The 23187-nt window shown below is 42.7% G+C and overlaps 1 protein-coding gene and 1 long non-coding RNA gene across 6 annotated transcripts in view; one reads left to right on the top strand and one right to left on the bottom strand.

Moving 5' to 3' along the window:
* The window catches only part of LOC146075072 (uncharacterized), a 237141-nt gene that overhangs the window by 156744 nt on the left and 57210 nt on the right, over window positions 1-23187 (top strand). The gene's annotated exons all lie outside the window — the stretch shown is intronic.
* Window positions 17914-23187, bottom strand: part of SEMA6D (semaphorin 6D) — a 70727-nt gene continuing 65453 nt past the window's right edge. For all 5 annotated transcript variants that reach the window (XM_083183923.1, XM_083183922.1, XM_083183926.1 and 2 more), the window contains one exon: window positions 17914-23034. In XM_083183923.1, coding sequence (XP_083040049.1) covers window positions 21707-23034 — 1328 coding nt within the window. In that variant the 3' untranslated portion in view covers window positions 17914-21706. The remainder of the gene's footprint in view (window positions 23035-23187) is intronic.

The raw sequence follows: 23187 nt of genomic DNA, 5'->3' as shown, positions 1-23187 counted from the left end.
AGGTTCCCATGACTACAGGCAACGCTTGTCACGCTGGACCTATCCCAGCACAAGCCGGCCGGAGAACACGTCGAGGCGGAAGTGACGTGACGTCACTTGGTCCGAACTTCCGGCAATCTCCGTGCGGCGGCGGCTGTGGACTGCCAGTATTCAGCTGCGCTGATGTCTGGATGACCTTCCTCCACTATATAGGTAAGATTGTTTGCCTTCTTCTGTATCACGTATTTTTTGCTTTGATAAAGGGGATCACACCCCGAAACGTTAGCACCTTACCTGTGTGTGGCTATTTATTTTGTGAAGACCGCGGGAGTGCACCTCTATTCTGCTCTATTATTCACTTCATTGAGTGAGCACCCCGGCTGTTGGACCTCGGAAGGACTTGGAGTGCCGGTCCCTACACTACCCCATATATATATATATGTGTATATATATATATATATATATATATATATATATATATATACATATATACATATATATATACACATAACAGCAGTGTAGACCCCTGGGCATAGCAATGTATTGGGGCCCCTACCTATCCTCCAGCGGTAGGGGTGGGGGGTGCTATGAGCGGAAGCTTTGATGTCCCGCGGGAGGTAGGGGGTATTATATCAACCGCTCAGCATGTAGGGCCTGGATCAGTAATTTCCACTAATTACCCCTTTACTGCACAGATGGTGGGAGATGAGGTGGGAGAAGGGGGCATCTGGCTGAATGAAGGGGTCCTGATATATAACTTCCAGGGTGGTAGAGGATGTGTAGTACGCAGAGGAGGGGTGTATAGTGGAGTGGGCTTATTATTCATAATTTTCTGGTGGGAGCACAGCTTGCTTGACTGCAGATATCTCCAGTTCCCGGAACTAGATTTCTTAGCTTTCAATGGAATTAAAAACTAGAAAATCCCTCCTACCAAATGGTACTGGGGACTAGGGCATCAGAGTTCAGGAGGCAGAGCAATCTGCCAACGAGAATATAAAACTACATACCAGGTGTGTGGAGCTGAAGCAGTAATCAGCTGCTGGAAGGCTGATATCTCTGGTTCTGGGAACAGTAGAGACAAGCTAGTGTCCATCAAAGGGGGAGAGTCCCAGCTTTTGGAATATATCCTCAGAAAAACTCTAAGTCAGACAGAACTTGAAAAATCTGCCTGGGAAGAGCAATTAAAAGGCTTGGATGGGGACCACTGCTTTGAAGTCAGATATTCCCCGGTTCCCTAGGGCCGATTTTTTAAATTCTTGTACCCATGGAAAGAGGAGACCCTCAGCTTTCAGTCTAGGTCCCTTAGATTTCTGGGGGGTTTCTGGGTACTCGGACCCCCCCCCCCCCCCTGCGTGCGCTACTGAGGCCCTTATTCTGGTTGAATCAGACAGATGTGTATTTCGGACGGGCACAGAGTGTTCTTAGCCCCGCCTACCATACAGATCGCTCACACCGTCCAAATGCGATAAGACACCAAGCGAATGGACCGCGAGTGGATGTTTCATGTGAACACCTCCCCATCTGTGGGAACCTCCTCCATTCTCCGATGGTCGCCGACCACTCAGACATTTTTCTATGTGAAAGCAGGGATATGGGCGGGCAGCAGACATCCGGCTATGTCTGAGCTCAAACAGCCCTTCACGCCCGTCTCCACCCCCTGCTCGGGTGGTTCCATACAATCGTTTTCTGCACTAAACTCAAACCGTGTTCGGATGTGCGAGGCGATCGCACATGCGCAGAAACGCCTCTTCACATGCGCAAACTTATGGGGCCTACACACAGGGAGATTTGCTTGAGCTTTTTGAGTGATGCTAGATCGCTCAGAATGCTCAGCAAGATCGCTCAGCAAGATCGCTCAGCACACAGCGATGTGTCAGCGATGTGTGCTGTGCGATCTTCAGGGCTAGTGTTCTCTGGTGAGAACACTTGGCTTGCCTGGAGATTAAATAGATTTATCCAGCATGCATTGCTATCACTATGGCCCCTACACACGGAACAAAGTGAAGGCATTTTGTAAGCGATCTAGCGAGATCGCTTACAAAGTGCCCTGGAATCACTCCGTGTGTGGGCACTGTCATACCTCCCAACATGACCCATGCCAGGAGGGACAAATTACTCTGCTTCTGGACTTTTTCTCTTAATGTACAATTGCCATCACCCGTGTTGAACAGGTTAACTAATAAGAAAGGTGTTTCTCCACAGGTGATGGCAATCATTAATTAAGAGGAAAGTGCAGGAGCAGAGCAGTGTGTCCCTCCTGGAGAGGGTCATGTTGGGAGGTATGCACTATTACCTACACTCACACACTTTCTTTACTCACACAACTAATTGGACCCACTTCAGTCAGGCTTTTTTTCCCAACACGGACAGATTATTCTTCTAGATCTCTCTGCTGATTTTTAACACTGTTTTCCATTCAATTATCAAACACTATAATCCCTAGGTTTTAAAGACACAGCCCTTTCTTGATTCTCATCCTATCTATCCAATTGCTTTTTCAGTGTTCATCTTTCTGATTCCACCTCCTCTTCGCTACCTTTATCAGTACCCCAGGGCTTTCTCTGTGCTGCACCCATACTGTGGAATGCCTTCTTGTGCACAATAAGACTCTCTTCTAGTCTCCAATACGTCAAGCATTCCCTGAAAACTCACCTCTCCAGACAAGCTTATCAAATTAGGACCACCCATATAACCTTCATAAACCTTTCCTATCCAATCACATCCCCACTGTACATGTCTACACATATTCTCACTCACTTTCTCTTTCACACTTTTTATCCTTCTGACCCCTGGTTAACATTGCTGGGTCACTGTAGCATACAGCCCACCAAGAACCTCTGCAATCTGGTGAACTTTATGCAATAGAAAACACTTGTGCATTAGTGCCTATTTTTCTATCGATTGTAAGCTTGCGAGCAGGGCCTTCCTACCTTTTTGACTGTCTGTATATACCCAGTTTGTTCTATCACTATCTCCAATTGTAAAGCACAATGGAACTTTATGCGCTATTAAGAAACTGTTAATAAATAATAATAATAACAACATATAGTTGTCTTACTGGGATATTCTAACTGAATTTGTTTTGTTGCAAGAAGTTGTGCTGAGTTTTCTTATTGCTAACATGGATTATACAGACTTTTGGGTGACCCAAAACATTGGGGAAATGAAGTGAGTAGAAAGGTGTAACTAGAAGTATCTCTGAAAGCAAACATGCCCTTTAAAGGACCACAAGACGTTTAAAGCCTCTTGACTAGAAGGGGAAAGAAGAGAGTTGGAAATAAAGGGAAGGAGATAGTGGCAAATGGAGGGATCAAGAGATTTAGAAATGGAGGGAGTGAGACACTGGGAAAAGGACTGAGTGAGACAGTGGGAAAAGGGGGGAGAGAGACCGTGGAGACCAAGGGAGATAAACAGTGGGAGATGGAAGTAGCAAGAGTGAAAGAGACAGTGGGAGGTGGAGGAAGCAAGAGACAGTGGGAGGCTGCGGGTCATTTTTTCATTGTGCATTGTAAAATACTTCTAGCACAGTGGTTCCCAACCCTGGTCCTCAAGTACCCCCAACAGTGCATGTTTTGCAGGTCTCCAAACAGAATCACAAGTGCTATAATTAGCTCCACCTGTGGATCTTTTCAAATGTGCCTGAATAATGAGTGCACCTTCCGGGTGACCTGGAAAACGTGCACTGTTGGGGGTACTTAAGGACCAAGGTTGGGAACCACTGTTCTAGCAGAATACATCCATAGGGATAAAGCAGTTTACACCAAACTCGAAAAATCTTTACATTTTTGGCGATTAATACATAAATAGTCCCCTCTGATCTGCAGCATTAATATGCCTTGCATAGTACGTAAGGTCATCCCAGTTTGCCCCTCTCCCCATGCCTGATTTAAAGCTGACGTACTGTTATAAATACACACATCCCTGCCCTCATTTGATTGGGACCACTCAAAAGGGGTGTGTCCTTAAGTGTAATGCACCATATACCCCTCATAAACATAGGCAAATCTAAGGGGGGGGGGGGGGGGGGGAGGGTCCAGCAGCCAATCAGGAGCGGTGGTTCTATTGGCTCACGGTCCAGCAGGAGAGTTGAAAATAGCAGTGGACCTGCTTTGACTTTACAGCCGGGCAGCACACAGCTCTCTCTGCCCATCTGTCATTGCTGTAAATTGTGTGCGGCTGGTGACTGTCAGTCTCTCTTTTCCTTGGCAACAAGCAATTTCCTCCCCTATGGCAATGAACAATTCCCTCCCCCTTAGTAATTTCACTCCCCCATGGCAACTAGCATTTAACTCTCCCTTGGCAATGACCATTGAACTCCCCCTTGGCAAAAAACATGTATTCCCCCTTGGCATTGAGTATTAAGCACTGTGTGTGGTATAATGTGTGATGGGCATCATGGTGTGTGGAACAATGTGTAATGGGCATTACGGTGTGTGGCACAATGTGTAATGGGCATTATGGTGTGTGGTGTAATGTAAATTAGTTCTATTATGTAGTTATGCCATACATTTTTGCATGTCAGTTGATACTCCACCCACATTGTAGCCCCAAAACTCACATTATGCCACACAGTATGAGCCAAAATTCAGGGACAGAGAGTGATGGCAGGGACAGAGAGAGGAACAGCAGGGACATATGGATATAGAGGAGGGACATGGACAGCATAGTGAGACGGACTGCAAGGACAGAGAGGAAAAGCACAGACAGAAAGACTGAGTGACAGCAGGGCAGAGAGAGTGACAGCAGTGACAGAGAGACAGGGATAGTGATGGATGGCAGGGACAGAGACGATGGGAATGAGGGATGACAGGGAGAGTGAGGGAGGGCAGGGACAGGGAGAGCGAGGGACAGCACTGTCTTTTTCTGGGAAACTATAGCCTGGATACATAGCAGCTTCTGTATCATTTTATGGGGGGTGCAACACACTGGCTGGGCCGCATGGTAAACGGAGAAACATCGGTATAAATTGCGTAAAACTCCCAGTGTTTTTTTGTTTATCTCGCCTAATTGTATACCCCCCATGACAGAGATATAACAGGACCAAAGCTAATTACGCTCCGCTACATCTCCTCCACCCCTGCAGGCATGTAAGGGTATCAAATTCCCCTCGTTGGGGTCCTGGATATAAACTGTTCGAGACCGTTCACTGAGCAAGTCCAACATACTAGTAACTAGTCATCTATATACAGTATATGTCTAGTGTCCGTTTGTGTGTATCCGAAACACTGCCATCTGTTGGCAGCGAGTAAACCTACATCTCTTTCTCTCTCACATGCACAAACACTGAGGCAATCACAAGGTAGCAGACTAGCTTTCAAAGCATTTGCTTCGAGCTGGCTGACTAGTAAGACATATATGTTGCTTATGGAATTTTCTGAAAGTAACCCTAAGCGAGTAAATGGCATCATTCAGTATCATCATATAATTCACTAACTAAACACCTAGAAAACACTAGTAATATCTAATGTCTTGTTTGGTATCATATACAGTAGATGTAAATATTTAGTATACAGGCCATATGGAACTCTGAAGACCTTTGCATTGAATATTAAATAGTTCTTAAATGGTTGCTATGTGCCAGTTACTTGTGAAGGTTCTCTCTCTGCTATAAGCGCACATTGGTCATATTAATGATCTGCTTCCAGCAAAAAAGTTTGGAAAACAGCCAAAAGCGGAGCTGAACACCTGCTTGTTCTCTGTCCAATTAAGCTGCAGCTGATCCTGTAACTCCCCTCCCTCTGCTGCAACATAAAGCTGGCAGCTGTATACCAGAGACGTAGCAGCGCAATGTGATGCAGGCTCTCTTAGCTTCACACAAGGTGGGAGACAGGTTGCAGCAAGTTGGGGAAATCTGATGTCCAGGTGTGTTTTTATGATGTTTTAAAACACAAAGGGAAGGACATGGAATTTTTAAAGTAAACATTTGTGAAGCCGAGTTCAGTGCCCCTAGACACCTCTAAATGGCATGAGAAAGTGAGGCCATTCTATATGAAAGTAACCCATCCCTCTGTTTTCCTCTCTCTTTTCTTATACTTTTTTTATCATAAATATTTTCATAACTAAACTGGTATTGTGCGTTCTAAGCCATATATGACTCATTAGTACATGTTGATGAGTTATGATCAAATCATAATAATTGAATCTTTTAACTGGCAGCATGTAATCACTAGCGACATCTGCGTTGGTAATGCTGCAGAGGATTCGTCCATTACATGGGTACACACTAGACAATGCACCCAGCAATTCAGTCTTACTATGGGCCGGGGGGGGGGGGGGGATGATAAGACAGAGTCTGACATATTAACAAATGGAATTTTTCCCTTAAAATCATTTTACGAAGGAGCGTGGCATTCAAGGTACCTAGGGGTTATCAACAATTTGACATGCCTATTTTGGGAGGGTGCCATGTAATTCAATTGTAAATAAACCCAGGAACCTTGATCCCAGATTCTTATATACAAGAATTGTAAATCTGTGAAAAATTGCAATTGTTAAAGATGATGTCAGAGATGTATCCGCAATCCAATGTTCTGAACATTGTGCATACATCTTTGACATATTAACAAGTTGTTTTGTGTGTGTGTGTGTGTGGGGGGGGGGTCACCGAATTACTTGCTTGCACAGGGCACCGGAAATCCTAGTTTTGGCCCTGCTCCAAGTGCTATGTTTAGCGAAAACCAGCACACCACCCAAAACTTACTGTACCTACTGAGAAGCATGGAGGTGTCAATAATGACATTTGGGGGTGGTAATCCCGGCTGGCGTTCCCCAGCCACTGGGAGAAAGGGAGGGCAGAGTAAGTTCTGGCTTACTTGCCGCTACGAACATTCGATAGTGAGTGATTCCGAATGGTTTTCCCCTCATCTACATGACTGTGAATGAATTTGCAGCCGTGCACATGGGTGGGAATTTGTGTGGGGCAGCCTAGCAATCAGGTCTGAATCAGGCCTATTATGTGGGGTTTCAATTCTATAAGGACTGGGAGGCTGATCAGGATTGAAGGGAAGATGGATGCTGCAAAGTACGCCATAATTCTGGAGGAAAACTTGAGGCCAGCTGATAGACAGCCCTAATAACCCTAAACATACCACCAAGAAGACAATGCACTGGCATAAAACGAAACAGCTCTGCCCTAAATCTGAGAGAATCTGTGGATGGATATGAGGAAAGCAGTCCGTGGTCACTAACTGTGAAATTTGACTGAACTTGGACAATTCCCCAATCTAGGTGCTAGAGACCTATATAAAAAGACCGATGGCAGCAAAGTATTAAATCGGAGGTCTGGTCACTTTTTTCCTGGTCTTTAATTTTTTATTCATTTGGGTTACATTATGTAAGGCAAAATGTAAACTTTTATTTTTTATTTTGATAAAAAAAAAAAAAAAAATTCAGGTTGTAATGTGACGAGAGGTAATGGTTTTGTCAGTTTATGATTCATTTAAGTACTATGCTTTAAACATTTTCTATGGAGACCGTGCATGCATCCACACACTGCCTAAAGATATAATTATAGTGCTTTCTGGTCCATCACCTCACTCCCCCACCCATGTTCAAAAAGGCCTCCTACCAGGGCCTGGGCTGGAGCCCAGATAACCGGATTGTGAACCACGCAGCACGCTTAATGCAGTTTTGTCTGTTGGCTGCTTCAGCCGTTACATTCTGCATTTCCCCTCCTAGAAGTTCTGGGTGTCTATGCTAGCTTTGAAGACAAAACAAAATGCTTTTTTAAACTTTATTATTTAGCAGTTGTTTAACTTAAAATACTGATCTAATTCACTGTTTAAGATTATGTTTAATCCTCTGTATATTCTTTAATTTAGTTTACAGCTCTAAGCATCATTACAGCCGGTGCCATTATCATTACAGAACCCTATCCAGGGAGATTTTCCTCGGGGCTGGTTTAATCTGCCAGTTTTCAAGCTCTATGTTCCCATTTTGTGTATTCCATTAGCAGGTTCACTGCTGCTGAAAACAGAATCACTTATATTGTACAACCTGTTTGAATTCCCCATTCCGCTCCCTGCCATATGCAGTTTCTTGTGCTTTTCTAAACTCACAAAATTGCTTTATAATAGGTTCTAGCCAGCTGGATCACTTTTGTTGGGTGCACTGAATACTTTACTAGACTTTCATTTCTATTTTAAGGAACAAATCTCACACATACTAACCAGATTTACTTACAGGGGTGTCATGTCTGCCATTTCTGATTTTAAACACTCCAGTGAATGTAAAAGTTGTGTTACAGGTCTCATTCACTTGAAATGTCTTATAAAAAAGAAAATTATTTTATAAGCGCAATTGTCATGCCTTTCAGCATAGGTTTCTGTTGTGTTCATTTTTTTCTGTGACTTGCATAGTCAACTCCCTCCATCACAGATCTATCTCAGAAGTAGTTTGTCCCCCTTAGCTCTCTATAGCTAACTTAGCAATGCATTCTGGGCCAAAGAAGCTGCAATCAGCCATTTTTTATTCACCACATGGACTCAGGCAGAAATACCTCACCTGGTCCAGCATTCGATGGTGAGTTTATCACTCAAAAACTGTGTCACCATGAACCTGATTAGACAGTTATACATGCCAGCTGTATTAGTTAGACTGTAGCGTGTCCTTTTACTTATAATGCCATGCTTGTATGCACAATGTTATGTGTAATGCCTACTGTATGATTTGCCTTGAATTTTCCTATGTGCATATTGTAATTGCCACAACTTCACATCAATATAGCAAGTTCATTTCTAAGTGTAATGATTAGTACATCATCTAATCTGTCATCACATACCATATATACTCGAGTATAAGCCTAATTTTTCAGAACATTTTTTATGCTGAAAAAGCCCCCCTCGGCTTATACTCGAGTGAGGGTCCCACTTGAGTCAATAAGTTTTCCCAGTTTTTTGTTGTAAAATTAGGTGCCTCGGCTTATATTCGGGTCGACTTATACTCGAGTATATACGGTATATTCGTGATCCATTTACTGAATAAAAAATACCGTTCTTTAAACACTGTATCAGGATTGATTATTGGAAAGTAAAGGAGGGTTATGCTGTAAACTTTGAATTTGTCAAGCGGCTTAGTAAGAGTCTGAACAGCAATAGTTTTTATATCATGACCTGATGTGCGCAGCAAAGAGGAGGCTGGGAGTAGTGAGTTTCCAGTCAGTTTTCCATCCAATCATCACCCAAACTAAGGAAAAGGTTCTTCTAGGCCAGCAACTGTCTCACTCCTTTTGGCTCTACCGTATGTCTTTACCGATGCTCGCTATAAAACATTGAGTAGTATTAAGAACTGTATTCCCTTCATTACAATGGACTCAATCTCTGTGCAGCATGGTTGTATTTGTACTGGGACAAAGTGTGCTGGACAGAACATACACAATTTCACAGACAAGTGAAGCAGATATTCATCTATAATAGAGTTTTGTATGAACTGAAAAACAAATCTAATATATCTGTGGAACAAAATTAATATGAATGCTCAATTTATACAACAATTGTAGGCATTTATTTGAATTAATGAAAAGTAACAGAATAGAGACACCATGTTAACAGTGTAAAATCAACAAGAACCAATGTATGCGATATAGAGGTGGAAGAAGAGTAAGGTATGACGTTTTTGTGCGTGTTAGTGTTTAGTGTCAAGCAGCCAGGGCTGGTTAAAGGCTTGTGGGGCCCCTGGAACAACTACATTGAAGGGCTCCACCAATAACATTTTGTATAGTCAACAACAGTGTCCCATGGGTATCACCTGCTGACTGCCTTGGTTTCTTCTGGACCAGCAATTGGAACAGCAGCTGAAGATGCTAACTCTGCACACAGCACAGGGCAGTGCGGCCCCCAAGTCTCTTCATCAGCAGCACAGATGTTATGTGTCATGAGGGGATTTGTGAGCTGCTCGTCAGTTTCCATTCCAATTGCTGGGCCAGGAACCATGGCAAGTGATACCCGAGGTGGCACAGTCCGGGGGAGGCAGCCAGCATCCCAATTACAGGGTCAGATTACTCTGTGTTTGGGACTCCCTGTCTGTGGGGGCCCTGGGACAACCGGCCCTGACAACCCTCCTTTAATCTGGCTCTGGCATAGTGTGAGGGCCCAGGGCAAGCTCATAATACAGCTACCGCCCTAGAATAGAAAGGTGGCCAGCATGTGTGGTGCACATGGAATCGAATAGAATGCTATGTACCCAGAAAGTAGCTTGTGTGAAAAACAAACCTTATACCAACAAATAGTGGTCATTAAACTGTATGGGCGATCGCCAGGTGCAACTATTTAATATGTGGTAGCAGAGGTCTAAAAGTGATGGTCCGGGTGGTGAGGATCAGAGGTTCAGTGGGGCACAGTGTGGGAAGATGAAGAGCTCTACCCTCCATGGGCAGCAGGCGGCTGTGCACTCGGTGCTTTCGTAAGTGATCATCTTAGCATTGTTCTGCCACTGGGAAGTTGGTGGGCAATCCCTGTGATCAATCACAGAATTGTGGAATACACAATTATGGGCTGGCTGCCCCTGGCAGTGCCCACTGCCTCCTCCGGAGAATGTGCTCCACCATCCCTAGTGCCAAGGCTGGGATACCCAAATTTTAAACCCCAGATGTTTAAACCTATCTCCAAAAGTTAAAAAAAATAAGAGAAGTCTGAATATAAAGCATGAATTACTAATTCTAATTTATTCTTTTAGGCTGCAAGGACTACATTGCATTTTCCACTATAAACCACAATTCCCCTTGATGAATGAATGTATTAGCAACATAACTCACTCAGGAATTCCTACCAAGCCACACAAGCACTCATTTAAGATGAACATACTGTATGATTGTGAGTTTCAGAAGACATAGTTGCATGTACAATGAGCAGCAGGAACCTGCCAGGGTAGCTGCAATTGTGTTTTTACCTGTTTTACTATAAAAAATAAAAGCAAAGTAAAAACGATTGGGTGTGGAAGAGGTTAAATCTTTTACAGTTTAACAACTTTGGTGGGCACTAATCTTGGCATATCCCCATTGTGGAGACACTGAATAATTCAATCCTTTCTTTTTAACCTGCTATTTAAACATTGCCAATTAACTCCCTAGGGTTCCCTATTCTGTAGGAAGAAACGTTCTTAATCAAGTGCTGCTTACCTTCAGCTGAACGTGATCCCCCTGGGCCGGTGCCACTCCAGAGTTCCTGTGCGACTTGCAACTCACATTCCCCATCAATTATACTGAGCAGCTTCCTTTTCTCTTTTCACCCTGTGATCCAACTGGAGAACTTCCCTTTTCAACAGCAGTTCAAAAGCATTTTTGCTGTAAAATCACAATAGCTGGCTTTAAATGATCGGCAGAAAACTGTGTAACAGGTTGGCACGAGGCCTGTACATCTTTATAAGGTAAATGCATACTACTGTACATCATCTTTTATTTGCATCCTTATAATTTGAATATTTCCGCTGTGAAAATGGATAGGTTAGTTACTATATATAGCCTAATTCAGTAAGGGTTGTATTTTTGCGATTACTCGATCATGTGCAGAATATTGGAAATCGCCGAATAGCGATTTTCGCTAACCCATAGGGGACATAGAGACAGGGACAGATGCTAAAGGTGTTCCTTGCATCTGACAGAGATCGCACAGCTCTACACAGAAATGTAGATTCCAGGAGCTCTGGCGTGAAGTGCGCATCCCCCATCAACAAGCATGTAACACTGAGTGCAGTGCCCAGCACCCCTGGGCAACCAGCATGTAACTCCCCCTGTCAACAAGCATTTAACCCCCACTTCCATGGCAAGGAGCAAAAAACCACTAACAAGGAGCACGAAACCCATGGTAAGGAGCATGTAACCCCCTGGCAACGGTATTTCAGCCCTTCCTCTACCCCCTGTGGCAAAGAGCATGAAACTCCTGGCAAGGAACATACAACCCAGAGGCAACAAGATGTAACCCCTGGCATCAAGCAAGAAATCCCTGGTTACAAGCATGTAACTGGCAACGAGAATCTAGCAGGTTATGTGGCATAATATGTAGTGGGCATATGGTGTGTGGCATATTATGTTAAAAGGATTAATGGTGTGTGGTATAATGTGTAATAGGTGTTAGGGTGTGTGACATAATATGTAATGGGCATTACGGTGTGCGGTATAATATGTAATGGACATTATGGTGAGCAACATAATATGTAATGGGCATTACGGCAGGGCTTGACAATTTTTTTAAATCTAGGAGCCAGGATGAAAGTGTAGAAGCCAGACATAATTGAAGTGCCCCTACATGTATTAACATCAGCCATCTTGTGTGCTGCCCCTACACACATTAACCTAGTAATACAATTATAATTAGCCAAGGAGATAATGTGGGTGAAAATATTAAAAGCAATGACAACTGAACCAGGGGATCAGTCTGCGTATGAATCCTAATTACATAATGTATGTCACCCACTGCCCACATATTCTCTTTGGATAACTATGATTGTATTACTACTAGTCTACATTACTGATTACTTTAAATTACTATTCAGCAGATCCCTGAACAGTCACTCACTGGACAGAGACAAACTCAGACTGTGCCAGGGTCACTCACTCACAGTGTGGCAGTGTGTACTTGATGCCTGCCTACTTCTGTCAGTTTGCGTTAGCCTTTTGTCAATCTGCGTTAGGAGGCTCTGCGATACCGGTGGCAGTGGGAGTGGGCGAACGCCGAGTCTGTTGTCTATTAACGCCATCAGTGGCGGAGACTGGGTTGGGGCCGGAGCCGTCAGACCAGTGGGACACCTTCCAATTCTGTCTGGCAGGCACCGAGCTGCTCCTGGTCGCGGTGCACGCAGGCTGCCTGCAGTGCTGTGCTGCCGGGAGCTCTCCTTGCCCGGCATCTCAGGGGTAGATTTATTAAGCTCGGTGAAGTGATAAAGTATGTTTTTTATCACCAGCCAATCAGCTCCTACCTGTCATTTTTCAAACCAAGCCTGTAACTTCACAGTTAGGAGCTGATTAGCCGGTGATAAAAACCAGACAATTTATCACTTCACCGAGCTTAATAAATCTGCCCCTCGTTCGAAACTGCGGTGCGCCTGCCGGGCAGGTGGAAGGGCAGGCTGCCTGCAGTGCTTCCGGGACCTCTCCTTGCCCGGTGCCTCAGTGGGAAACTGAGGCACACCATCACAGAGCACAGGAGGAGGGCAGGGCACATCATGCTGACACTTCCCCTCCCAGCGGGTGCTTCTGTGGAGTGTCAGTCATCCAGAAATGGGCCGGTCCACGGGCAGGCAGAAATGACTCGCAGGCAGGTCAGATGAGCATGATCTGAAGCTGCCAGTATTCACGGACCAGGTCACTAATTTTGTTCAAATATTTCTGGTTGTTGGGATCTGGTCACCAGTAAGCAAAATGTGGTCACCATGGCGACCTGGCATCTGGGATTTGTCGAGCCCTGCATTACGGGGTGGGGCGTAATATGCAATGTGCATTACGGTTTGTGTGGCTAAATATGTAATCTGCATTACGCTGTGCTGTATTATATGTAATGTGTTACAGTGTGACCATGTGTCATTTAAGTTTTTGGTTAAAAATCAATTTGTTTGCACCAACCGTGAGGCACCGACTAGATGGGCAAAGCCAATATATCTGACTAAAATATTTTTTGGGTTGGTGGGGCCTTCCTATTTTGTCAATTTCTGATAGCAGCCCTGATCCCTGTGAGGCAATGCCCGATTTTCACCTCTGTGAGGGCATGGACAGCTCTCTAGGAGCTGCTGACCATGACCCCAGCCCCTCTTTCTCTCTGAATAAATGAAGCTGTAATTAATAATTGGGTTTTCCTATAGGGATAACAAGTTAGACTTTGTAGTGTAAAATTTCCTGCCAGGAAATTTCACATGCAAGTCAGCAGATTTAGGCTGTTTTCATATGCATAGGAGCATTGGGATTGTGCAGTTTTTAACAGATTACAATATGAACCTTCATGTGTTTGCTAATACATTTAATAGCTAAAGGAAATAGAGTTTAAAAACAAATTTGAAAAAAAAAAACAACGAAATATTATGCTGCTATCGATGAGTGCTTGTGCTATCACCATCGATGATAACCACAACGATGGCCATCCCTACTTCCTCCTTCCAACCACCCTGTCCACCTCTTCTACCATAAGAAGCCACAAACAGCCCTACATGCAAGATGCAAAACACAGTATTCCTGCAAACACAAGTTATACTTGCACGCACGCACAGTAGAATGCACAAAGCAGGAAAAGCACTTTACATCCAACTCCGCATGATCCCAAGAGTATACAGCTAAGAACAGCACTGTATAAGCAGAAAGCCTATATAGGAAAATAGCTTTGCCTTTTTAACAATTAGTAGATTGCAGGTAGATAATACAGATACATCTAAAGCATTGCAGAGTACATTAACCCTTGACGGGTAATAACACATTCATATATCATTGCTGCTGTTGGTGACTGGGAATGTTGTGTGCTAACAATATGAGTTTCTTCCAGAATTGCAGGAACATAAGCTGGTAATTTTATGATAACACTACACAGCTTGATAGATCGCTACCTATTACTGAGTGTCTGTTCCGCTTTCTCTCTCTGACGGTTTCTGCCTCCAGGCTACTGAAAATGAGTAGGCACCATACTACCTGTAACTGAATGACAGTGGGGCAGAGAGATCACAATGCCTTTGAAAGTGATCTGTTCAGGTGTGTCCGTGAAGTTGTGTATATGAGACACTGTGTTCTGCCGTACATTTCACACGGGGCTTCTGTTATTCTTATATATCAGCCTTCTGACGTTGGGTAATCGACTGTTTTCAGAACCATTTTTAAATAAAACATGTTGCTTTCCACTTGTCCATATTTTAGTGCTGCAATTGCAGAGGCGCACAGTAAAAGATGGAAGCGAATGATGACATACATCAGACTAATATGCAAGGTTCTCCAACCACAGCAGTGTGCTTAGCTGTGAGCCTGCAGCTAATTATGTTCTAGTCGCCTGAGCCGACTGATGTATGGATACGTAACTGCAAATTAGATATTTATGACTTTAATAAAAACCACAGAAAATCCACATATTGACATTTATATGGAGCATGCAAATGGAATTAAATGAGTGCTAATGCATCTTAACATCGCATTAGAAAAGTAGCTTAAAAATAAATATTAAACGGCGGGAGAGTATCAAGAAAATAACGGCAGTGCTGGAATTTATTTATTTATTGTGATCATTGTTTTGAAGTGTATTGTGTAGTTTCATGTTAAATAGCATTAATATAGCACTTCAAAGACAAATGGAGACTCGTAATCCCATCGCTAAGGAAGACATGTAGAGCTCTTTAAGCACAAACCGTGTGTAGGGCGAGTCCCACTAGTGTTCAGCAACTGTAGGTGAAGTGGCCCCCCATAAATTGACCATGCCCCCACAGGTCCAAACGACCTGTGAAGACTCCCTGCTTTGGCAACAGCCCAGTACAGAAACACCGTTGGCGCAAGAATGCTCGCAAGCTTTATTTGAATTTAAATTTGATTTGGGACAAACTGCCCTAAAATCTAAGTCTCCCTGCACATGTTACATCTGCCCCACCTGCAGTGCAGCATAGTTTTACCATGGTGCACAGCTACTTGCTCTCTTTTGCTTTGCCCTAAATCAGATTCAGCCCAAGTGTGGAATGCCTTTCCACAGAATGCCAAATTGGATCTGGAATTAGAACAAATTATTGCAGGCACTTTGCACCTCTGCTTATCTCTAGGACATAAGATAAAAGCTCTGTGAATAGGGGACAAATATGTACATAGTAGATAGCTGGATGAGATATAGGAAGCAGACAGACCATTGTTATAAAAGGAATGTTAAGATTGGCTGCAATAATGATCTTGTAGAAGGCCTAAGAAGAAATGTGTCAATATTTGCAGCGGAAAGTATGCAAGGTAAGATTATGATATGTGATAATGACTTGGACCAAATGATGAGGGAATTTAGTGTAGGAAAACTTTAGGTAAAGGGGCAATTTCAGCCCCATTTCTAAGCGATCTGCAGCGTGTATGCCCTTACAGTACCCTTGATTTCCTCTTAGGGCAGTATTCAATGCTCAGGATATACCGTTTTTTACTTTTACTTTTTGATCTTTTGAAATTAAGGGTTGTTTTTTTTTTTTTTTGGTGTCAAAAAATCTGTATTTTATTTTGTGAAGGGGCATGCTATTTTTATTCCTGTTTGCTGCACGTGAATATACAGATGGGTCAGGTCCCATCTTTGCAGGGGATGGCGCTGGCGTCGCCAGCCGCCATCCCCCGCCAGCGCCATGGCGAGAAGGGGACGCACGCGCTCGAGAGGGCGCGCGCGTCCCCTTCCGACGGCGCTTCCATCAGTTCCCCGGGTCCCCGCCGGCTTGCCGGCGGTAACCCGGGGTCCCCGCCGCCTGCCCGCACCCCCCACTAACCCCCCCTAACCCTGTCCGTCTCCCTGAGGCGGAGACGGACAGGGTTTCCGTCGCGCCAGCGACGGAGACTGAGACGCGCGTGCGCGTGAGACGCACGTGCGTCTCAGACTCCTCGCTGGCGAGGCTGCTGGCGGGTCGCCAGCGCGTACGTTCTGGCGACCCGCCAGCAAGGATGTAGACCGTAACATACTGTATATTTCATTTTTAATATTTTTTTTTACACATACGCCAGCAGGGGGCAGGAAGACGCTCATTAATATTCACTGCACACGCGTCCCACTCATTACATATGCATGAGCAGGACCAGCGCAGCGGCTCCCTCCACCGCATCCCCTGCCAGCTCTCCCGGGGGGCAGCTTCTGCTGCCTGTGTCCCCGGCAGCCCTCCTTCTCCCACAGAAGTGTCAGGCGCAGGCAGGGAGACTTCCCTCTCCCTGCCTGCCGCTGCCCCCCCGGCTCCATGTAGCGTTCGACGCAGGGGTTAAAATTCACCATTAGGGGCAGCGAGCCCATGCAGCGTTGAATAATGTGAGAGGGAGGGCTGACAGAGAATGCTCCAGCCCTCCGGAACATGGCAAATGTGCAGCGAATCCTAAACAGGATTCGCTGCACATGCCAAAAAGTCATTGAATACTGCCCTTAGTGTTAATATGTCTGTTGGCTCCTCTGCATCACAGAATAAAGGGGGGTATCCAATTATCACCAATGCATTTTCTCCTAAAAAAAAAAACCAGACTGATAGCCCAATTAGGGTCTATTCTTTTGAGGCACACAAGGTCTAATTTTCTGGCAATAACACAAGGTATCTGGGATTACTTCCTGTACCCATGTGATATCATAAATCTGAGGGCTGCTTATTGGAAATAATGCTTCAGGTGCCTGAAGCACCCAAAGCATAAACTGCAATAAGTGCCTAATTGGATAGCCACAAGCCAATCCATTATCTGCATTATTTACCTCAGCTAATTGGATATTGTCCTAAGGCAGGCATGTCCAAACTATGGCCCTCCAGCTGTTGTGAAAGTCCCATCATGCCTTGCCACAGTTTTTCTCATAGGGAATGCTAAAACTATTGCAAGTATGCTGAGATGTGTAGTTTCACAACAGCTGGTGGGCCAGAGTTTTGACGTGCCTGCCCTAAGGTATCGTTACATCTACTTGGGAAGCAGTGAATTATGCTGTGGGCCTCATTCAAGTCTATATTTTGTAATATAGCACAACGCTGCCAAAACATGCAAGCAATGATGGTGCCAGTATAAAATATGGTGCTAGTATAAAGTATTCAGGATCAATGATTCTGCAACAGTATAAATAGCAGTATAATCAATATAGGTGTACTGGATATGGAATGCCACTGTTGAGATGATGTCACTCCAAACATGGCCGCCTGCTTGCGGCCTTATTAACTTGGCTCTCCCAACTACTTCAGGTGGCAGTGCCATACAGCGCCTCTTCCACATTCTATTTACAGTGTATCCATCATATATACCCGCACCATATTAATTCAAGCATTTTCCCTATTTCTAACGAAAATAAATATATGTGAAATTTGTTTATTTCTAGAACTAGATCAATCCACTTTTATTATAATACTCAAAGGTACTTCTATATAATGAAAGTCTTATAAATGGATGCATTCTACATATCTATTCTGTTCCAAACATAATTCATTTAAAAACCAAAAATTTTATTATTTCACTTGAGTATTTTATTTGAACTTTACATGCGGTGTTAAAAACCCAAAAGTACAGAATTATTTACACATTCACAATACAACTTTACAAGATATCTACACGTTAAAGTACTCTACAGAACAGGAGAGAGCAACTTATTTCAATGGTTACTTTTATATGCTGGACAAATATAAAAAAAAGATACAATCTAATTTTTTTTTTATTTTTTACCTTTGCACAAATGGATAAAGCACTTTTTCTTAAATGAATTTTTAGCCTAGATTGAATGTTAGAAACATCAACATAAATACTGATAGAACTCACATTACGGCCTACAAGGCAGTACAATGTTATCCAGATTAACAGATTTTGTGGTTTGGCTGTTCAATCTCTAGTGCGCACACACCACAATCTTACACATGAAAACACATCAGCATTTTCATTTAAAATGAATGACAACGTTGACATAAATTGCATAACTGGTATTAATTAAATTAAATATCCCCCCCGGTAAATCTAAAAATTAGAGTTCTCCGCTTTGGCCACGAGAAATACAGTTTAACATATGCTTTTTAATAGATACATTTTATACAAAAAAAGAAAAAATAGTGAAATAAGGAATTCTGTTTCCCTTCTGTGTATAAAATATAATCTAGTTACACGTTATTTAAATCAGGTTCTGTTTGTATAATACTAAAACAAATGCAACCTCTGCTATTAAAACAGTCTACGTTATACTCGGTAATGTTTATTACATTTACGTGGATCTTTAAAATGATAATAGACATCCGTGTTAAACATCAGTCAATGAGAGGTACTTGTAACCCGTACAACACAATTCTAGCAGGTGCTTCATTAGCTTAGAAATCTTTATAGTAATTAAGAATTGTGTTGCTCTTGATCCCTTAATTTTCTGTAGCAGAAAGTCTGCCTTAGTAAATATGGTGCATTACAACAATTGTTCATCCTATTAATCAACAGGGCTTCTTCCAAAGGTTTCGGACACCCAGAAAAAAAATAGTGTGCTATAACGAGACACTAGACATACTATAGTAAATTTTATTTTTATGAATAAGGCACAAGATGCACAGATTCGGTTACCCTCACACATATGTACAGAATATTGTCATTACCTGCATGACCCAAAAATCACTCGTACATGAAATACAAGTTCTGCAATTGCACTAATGTAAATTTTCTTTAATTTTGGGCAGCGTGGCCATAATGTACACAACTATATACTCTTTATGTTACCTAGCAGTTGTGTTATTTTTATTTTAGGAGTTTTAAAGGCTGTACTGCTGCCTAAAGGCTCTAAATGCACTGGTTGCGCTCTTGCTTACGCTACGGAGAATTTAACTTAGATTCACTCCGTTTACACCGCCTCCCCGGCATTGGACCTTTTCCTGCAAAACATTAGCCATTTCAAGGTCTATTAAACCTAAAATGAAAGTTTTTATATGAAAGAGCTACAAATAACATTCACAAACATACATGCAAAAGGTTTACTGGGATTTATTACCGCCCAAAATACTGTGAAATAAGGCTTTAAATGGGGATGAGTACTTTGTAGGCATACTATCAGATAATGGACACACTCAGCTAGACACCAAAAGTGTATACGCTGTAAACTTTTGCATAGATATTTATAACTGTTACCAGATGCCATTTCATAAAGGGTGACTTTATATTTAAGTTTAGTGGCCATTTACTTTTCTAATAAGGAGATATCTATCGAGATCTGCTATAAGCAGAGAATATCATTAGAAAAATATAGACCACTTACTGTATATACTATTTATTTTAATTATTTACCACTACTGCACCTTTAAAAACACTGGTAACATATATATACATACAAAACATATTTTTTTCCTCCTGTTCAGAGAAAAGATAACACTGCCTCCAGAAAGCTATTAGTGCAGGTTGTTTTTTTAAAGAATAGAGTAAAAAAATTGAAATGTAGATGTAGCCTACGGACTAAAATTGCTTATTGTTTACGTGTTCTATTAGAATGTCATCTTGTGTTAACAAGCTCAGCAATAACATATACTCACAATGAAACAGCGTGACTGGACTTTATATCCGTAGATCTCTAACATACTGGCTTCAAATGTCAGATGGACTGAGGATACCTCACTATTCATCCACTGTCCATCCATTATCTGAAGGGCATGTGGTCACTGGGTAGACCATGTCTATCTCGACCACTAATGGTTGTTAGTGAATAGGCCGACATTGACAATAGGTTGACAGACATATTTCCGTTTTTTTTTAAAGGTGGTTTTTCATACTTTCTTATCCAAGTGGGCATAGAGTGGGAATATTATAGTGTGCCGAGCACAGCATGGTGAGCGCAGTGGTACACTTTTACAGTGTCCATGTTGACATATGTAAACATAGGCACCAAATAAAACGTGAAAAACGCATGTTGACCATAAGCTTGTGTCAACATTTTGTCAATGACAACCTTGGATATGGATATGTTGACCATTAGTGGTCCACCTAGACATGGTCTACCATTTATACCGTAACAATCTGAAGGCACTGCTATTTGGTAGTTCGTTCTCACTGAAATCAATTGGCGAAACCGCACTATTGATGCCGTCCCATCAGCCATCAATGTTTCCAAAGACTCGAATAACCAACAGTTTTACGTAAGGAGGCCTGCGTTTTCTTTTATTGGAAAGTTTGGTTTTCCATGTAACAAAAAAATATAATTTCCATGTACCCTAGCCATTCTTTTTTTAGCACTAGTTAATGAGATTAGTTTCAGAGAGACCAAGTAGCACTAGTTATTCACTAATGCTAAGAGGAAACAACCATAAAGATATATGCTCTCTAGCATGTCCAGTGAATCACACAATAATGTTTTATTAGCAGCATAACAGTTCTAAGAAATCTTTACATTCTTGCACGAGGTACCATGTTCAGCCAAGCCAATTACCTGGAAGGCGGAGAGGAGAGACCATTGTCCGCCCCTGTTGCGCATCCAGCAAAATACTAGTGGAAGGATAGTAATGGTTTGTCCAGTCATGCTCAATGTAAACAGTATCATAGCATAGAAATTGCAATGAGAATCTTTACGTGCATGGTTATGTATGGGTTATGCACACATACAAAACACACACACATCAGAATTAACTGTGGCACATGGATTGATGCCACCGGTGACTGATATGTTTTAGTGTTGAGACAACAGTAGGTAAATTGCCTAAAATGCAACCTTTAATTGAGACACTTTTTCTGACACTTGTGCAAGAGGCAAGGTGAATACATACATATTAATATGTTCACATTTAATGGGATGGCTACACACAGCGGCAGTTTAAAATGAAAGCCCGTTTTTCAAGTATATTTTAAATCTTAGTACTGTAACAGTTTTTTTTTCTTTTACTGTAAAGTAGCCCCCACTGTGCTACATGTCCACTTTCCTCCAAACAAAATAAGCAAAATGACCAGCACTTTCCTTTGTTTTGTTCCTTACAAGCATGGCCGGCAGTTCCGGTCTCTGGCAAAACTTCACACTGCCGACTATAGACAGCTTCTTTGGCCACTTATATGGGGACTGGTTCAGCAAGCAAGCAAGTCTCTGCCTGAAAGTTTCTGGCACAACACCATATTTCATCACCACACACTGAAATAAGGTGATAGGTCTCAGTAGCTATATTTATTTAGCTGTCTAACTGATGTATTTTGTGGAGCAAATGAGGGTTTTGGTGGCACATCTGGTTTTATAGATGGTGTCCTCTTTATTCCCATACGAGGGAGAGTTCCATGTCCTGTGTAACTGCTTTGCCGTGATAAGGAAGTCTGTTGATGGACAATAACAGGTGTCCCTTGGATGTAGTCCACCCTTGGATTAGGGCTTGGAGGCATGTAACCACCTCTGTTAACACTGGGCTGTCTTGAAATCAAAACACCATTTGGTGAGTTCATAGTTTTAGGGAGAGCTGATATTGAATGTCTCTGTGAAGAGTTTTTATGATAGCTTCTTTGTGTTTCTAAAGATGTCATTTGCCCATTTGGTGTGGAAGGCACATCCACGCGTTTTGTTGGGCTGTTTCTTGGAAGAGTTGAAGAGGGGGAATACAAGGATGCTTCCCTATTTGGGACTTTAGGTGGTATTTCTGACATATTTCCCATTGTATCAAGCATTAGTGTTTGATGTGGAGCCTGGTGGCTGTTCTGATGAGCCACTTGAATATCTGCCAGTATACCTTTTTGATTTGCTGTAGACTCATTCAGATGTTTTAAAAAGTCATTCAACGTGTTCCTGGAATCCACAGAACGGCGATGGTCTCTTTTACTTGGCTGTTTTACCAAAGAATGCTCAATGTTATGAAGTTTTTTGTCTGCTTTGTGTGCATTTGAATTTGAAAAAGATGTATTATAGTCATGGGTGGCATTCGGAAGAACAACGGCACTTGGGATTTGTCCATGAGCAAGAGGTGAGTGAGGAGGAGGACTGGACGGAAAAAACTGTGGACTTTTAAGAGGAGTTTCTTTCCGCGATATGTTTAAGTTGTTTTGCGTCTTTTCCCATTGGTTTTTAATGGGATGAAGGCTCTTTTGCTGAAGCACTGGTGTAGATTCAGGCGTTGGAAGTGCAGCTAGTTCTGGTGGCTGTCCTTGATTGTCCATCATAATGGACTTTGTTTCACCATTGAGTGCCAACTCTTTTCTACTAGTCAATATATTTGTATAATGCTTGGGTGAATCAATGCTATGCTGATATTCTTTAACAGGGCTGTCAAACAGTCCATTCAGTTTGGCAAAACTTCCACTTGAGTCAGTACAGGATTGTGCAGACTCCGCATCTTTGTGCATCTTCCTGGTTTTCCGTGCAAACATCTCCCGATAACAATAGACGACCACCCCTGCAATGAAAGCTCCGAGGACAAATGCAGCCAGGACGCAAGTGATGAGGACATTCATGTGCACCATTTGATTCGATTCTCCTGACTGTACTTCCCATCTTACACCTGTAAAAATAAATAGATGCCAAATTTCAGGACATATCTGAACAACTTACAACAAGTCATTTATCTTCAAAACAGTGACATCTCATTAAATGTGTTTATCTTAATAGAATCATTTGCATTCCATTCTCAGTCTCCTTTCTATCAGTCCTAATG

This window comes from Crinia signifera, chromosome 4 (assembly GCF_055691185.1).
Source record: "Crinia signifera chromosome 4, ASM5569118v1, whole genome shotgun sequence".
Classification (NCBI taxonomy): Eukaryota; Metazoa; Chordata; class Amphibia; order Anura; family Myobatrachidae; genus Crinia; species Crinia signifera.
Note: the sequence above shows the minus strand (reverse complement) of the source record. Positions and strands in the feature narration are given on the sequence as shown.